The following is a 4030-nucleotide window of genomic DNA, read 5'->3' on the forward strand; positions in this document are numbered from 1 at the left end:
TTCAGATTTGAGCTTTATTCATACCAAACTAGCTTGTTCTAAAAGTAAAAGCTTCTGACTGAGAAAACAGCTGTCAAAAAAAACTTTATTCATAACAACCGAAGCAATTGCTTTAAGCGACTGCTCGACTGCTCGATTCAGTTTAGCAAAAGCAATTACTAGGTTTTTTTCATACCACCCATTGTGTTGCCTGCGAAAAGCCCGACTCCTTTAGCAACTTGGTGCAATGTGACACTTGGAATAACTGGTGGCACCAGTCGTGTGCAGGCGTAACCGGATCGATTGCTGATCGTCCGTGGAGTTGCCGAAATTGTATACCGGCAATCAGTGAAAGTTCTGTTCTAACAACGTCCAGCATACTTAAACGACGGAAGACAGTTCAGCTGCAGCTGCTAGAACAACAGCGCGCACTGGATCGCCGTGCTCGCGAAGCTCAAGAAAAAGCCAATGAAGAAAAACTGAAATCACCGCTAGAAGAAATACAAGCTGAAAAGGATTATGACGAGGGCAAGTTCAAGCTCTTGCAAGAACTCGACATCTCTGGCAAAGGAGAAGAAGTGCGTAGCCTCATCAGTCATCGATCTCGCCGGAAGAGGGTGGAAACTTGGGTGGAAAACTCATCCCGACGAGATGATGCAGTCAACCTACCGCAAGGAATTTTGGAATCGGAAAAGAACAAGCAGCAGCAACAGAGCAGCGCAGTTCAACACGATGGATCCGAGGTTCAACTGATAACTCCCCGACGTTACACTGGAACAGTGCCGAGGCATCCCGTGGAGCATCCGCCGGTGTCCAGACTCCCTTTGAGTGCTTCGGGAATAGGTATCAGCCCAATGCAGCCAGCCGTGGCCAGGACGAACCCCAATTCACATCCTCTCATCAACGGTAATCAGTATCTCCCCCCCTCTGAGATGAATCAACAAGTCCCAGGTAAGACTGTTCCAATTACTTTCCCACATGAACAAAACACACTGCCTTGCCAACAAAGTGAGCCCCTAGATCACCTCATTCAGCAACTTGGGTTGGGCCCAAATGAACAAATAAATTTCGCCCATATTTTACCCGCGTACCAACCTACGCCTTCTCAACTTGCTGCTAGACAGGTAATGAGCCGCGATTTGCCTACATTTACTGGTTCGCCGGCTGAGTGGCCAGTCTTCATTAGTACCTTTACTAATACTACTCTTAATTGTGGCTTTAGCCCAGCCGAAAACCTAGTACGTCTGCAGCGTTGCCTAAAGGGCCCCGCATTAGAAGCTGTTCGAAGCGACTTGCTTCAGCCAGAATGTGTTCCACAAATCATCGAAACACTTCGCTTTGTTTATGGACGGCCCGAATTACTGTTAGAAGAGCTTCTGGAAAAAAATCGAGGGATTCCAGCTCCGAAATCTGAACGTCTTGAGACACTAGTCGACTATGGTGTTTCCGTTAAAAGTTTGTGCGGCCATCTGGAGGCAGCACATCTATATGAACATCTATCAAATCCGACTCTTTTATTCGAGCTTGTGAATCGATTACCCGCGTTCGTAAAATATGACTGGGCAAAACACTGTAAAAATTTGAACGAAATAAATCTTAAAACATTTGGTGCCTTTATGAATGACGTGGCGCGTACAGTGAGTCAAGTGTGTCCGTACAGTGGATCTTCAGTGAAGGAGGATAAAAATAAAATAAAGAGGGGCGCAGTTCACGCACACGCGGAGCTGCCGCAAGAAAAATATGATACCATGGAAAAGGGATGTCCAAAATGTAATGGTCAACATCATTTAAGGGATTGCGCAGACTTCAAATCGTTTAATATCGACAGTCGCTGGAAATTTATTCTATCTTCCCAAATCTTTTCGCGCATGGGAAAAGATCTTGTCGAAGCAACAATCGATGTGGGATTTCCGGCTGCACCTCTTGCCATCATCCACTTCTTCACTCCACCCGTTCCCCTTCGAATGCACCGCATCCTTCGTCAACAGAACACGCTTCAGAACGACCGCAATCAGGAGTCCAAAGCCCATCCTCGATTACCTCCTACCCAGGTGCCTCTGGCGAAATACACTCTCATAGGTGTCCGGAACGTGGGAGCCCGAATACGAAAATATTGTAACATGACGGTTCCTGTAGTAGTTATAAAACGTTAAGAAATAGTGTAAAAAAACGTTTAGAAAATGATATCTGAAACCATAAAAAACATTGCACTTATCTTGAATTCCAAAACGACGGTCTGTTGAATATGGCGTTAAGTTATGTTACTGTTTAAAACTGTTAAAACCTTTATATGGGGACACTGTTCTAGGAACAGTTAGAGTATAGTTTATAATACGCTTATGAATAACGTTTTCAGGGCATTGAACTGTTTCTGGAATGAACATGTGTAGGAATATTTTAAACGATTTACCAAACCGTCAATCGAACTGTTACAGAAATCGGAATGATCATAGTACGAACCGTTTCATTATAGTTATTTTGAGGAGCTATCATTCCTAAACGTCAACGTTAAAAGTTCCGTAGCGATTTGATTCCAACGCTAAGCAGACCGTTTTAGGAACCGTTAGCTAAAAGACGCACACGCACACTAACGCAAAATTTCGTTCAGTGCTTATGGATTTTTTTCGGATTAGAATAGAAAATCATTTCAATTTCATCACTTTATTAAATCACGTTTATCACAAACTTGCCCGAAATGTACATTTTTCCGGCTGCCTCCTCCTCATTTCGCACAGCATGCACGTCCTGTAGAACTTTCCGAGCCAAACAATCCATAGCACGGAGTAAATCTTTGAGGGTTCCAGCAGCGTAACCTAAAATATAACAAACGGGATCATAGGAAATTGTTTTAAAAATGGTTTTAATTTCCACGTACCTGGTACAAAAAATGTCATCGGTTCTTGCATTCCTTGAATGCTCCGGTGTGCGGATTCCTCCAGCAGGAAGATGACCTTGTCCAGACCGGAGCTAGCCACCTGCTTCCGTGGCGTAGGGCAGTGCCTGAACGTAATCTCGGTGAGTTCGTAGCGTCGACATGCAAAATCCTTTGTGGGCATTCCACACTTTCACCACTGACCATACTTTCACGGTGGTGTCACGACTTGCACTTATTACTGTAGAAGAAAAGAAAGTATTAATTTTTTATTCATTTTTAATGCATAATCAACTCACAATTTCTTCCACCGCAGCACAAACTATATCGTTGACCCAATCGTGGAGGTGTTCCTTGCTCTGGATGTACGGTTCCTGGGAGCTGATCTGGGTGCAGTTCCACACCCGGATGATGGCATCGCGTCCAGCCGAGTACAGCCATCCATTGATCGGATCCAGTTCTCTTCGGCGTCCCGGATCACGAACGAAACCTGCATCTTCTTCCGGGCGGCCTGATTGCGGCGCGCAAGGTTGAGGCAACAATTTCCCGGCGCAGCAAGCAAAACAAACGAATGAAACCGTTTGCGACAGTGGTGCCAGTTTCAATGTTTTATCAAAATTTGTACGGATATTGAGAAATGAAATTTTCAATAAATATATTTCAGATGATTATATAGGATATGACTATGTGTACTAACAAATGAATGTTTTTTTTTTAACAATTTATTTATTTGAAACGGCTCATACCTTTAGGTTTTAAGGACCAAAATCGATGATAGTTGTTTACAACTGTTTGCTTAACTTAACACTTTGTGAGAGAAGAAAGGAAGATAGAAAGGGAAATATTAAAATAAAAAAGAATTATAGACGAAGATCGGTAGCTTTTTGAAAAAGGTAGATTTCAAACATGTAGTCCCGAAATGAAGTTAGGGGCCGTTCACATACCACGTGGACAACATAGAGGGACGGGGGGGGGGGGGGGGGTATATGGAAATGTCCACGCTTGTCCACGGAGAGGGGGGTAGGGGTTTGGGTCATGTCCACGTGGACATACTTACTGTTTGAATTTTAAAATTACAAAGCTTTCCAGTTTAAGTTTGAACAATTAAAAACCACTTGAAAGCAAGTAATAAATATAATAATTCAGAAGTTTAAAAATTTTAAAATAATTTTATTTTTT

The 4030-nt window shown here is 43.1% G+C and overlaps 1 protein-coding gene across 1 annotated transcript; it reads right to left on the reverse strand.

The window, feature by feature from the left end:
- Positions 1-2643: 2643 nt before the first annotated feature.
- On the reverse strand, positions 2644-3423 carry LOC129742632 (uncharacterized). Its single transcript, XM_055734558.1, has 3 exons — positions 3151-3423; positions 2855-3092; positions 2644-2792 (listed from the first exon to the last, which is right to left on the reverse strand). Exons 2-3 carry the CDS (start codon positions 3033-3035, stop codon positions 2644-2646), a joined length of 330 nt encoding a protein of 109 aa, XP_055590533.1. The 5' UTR covers positions 3036-3092; positions 3151-3423.
- Positions 3424-4030: the final 607 nt, after the last annotated feature.

Source organism: Uranotaenia lowii, chromosome 2 (genome assembly GCF_029784155.1).
Source record: "Uranotaenia lowii strain MFRU-FL chromosome 2, ASM2978415v1, whole genome shotgun sequence".
NCBI classification, from domain to species: domain Eukaryota; kingdom Metazoa; phylum Arthropoda; class Insecta; order Diptera; family Culicidae; genus Uranotaenia; species Uranotaenia lowii.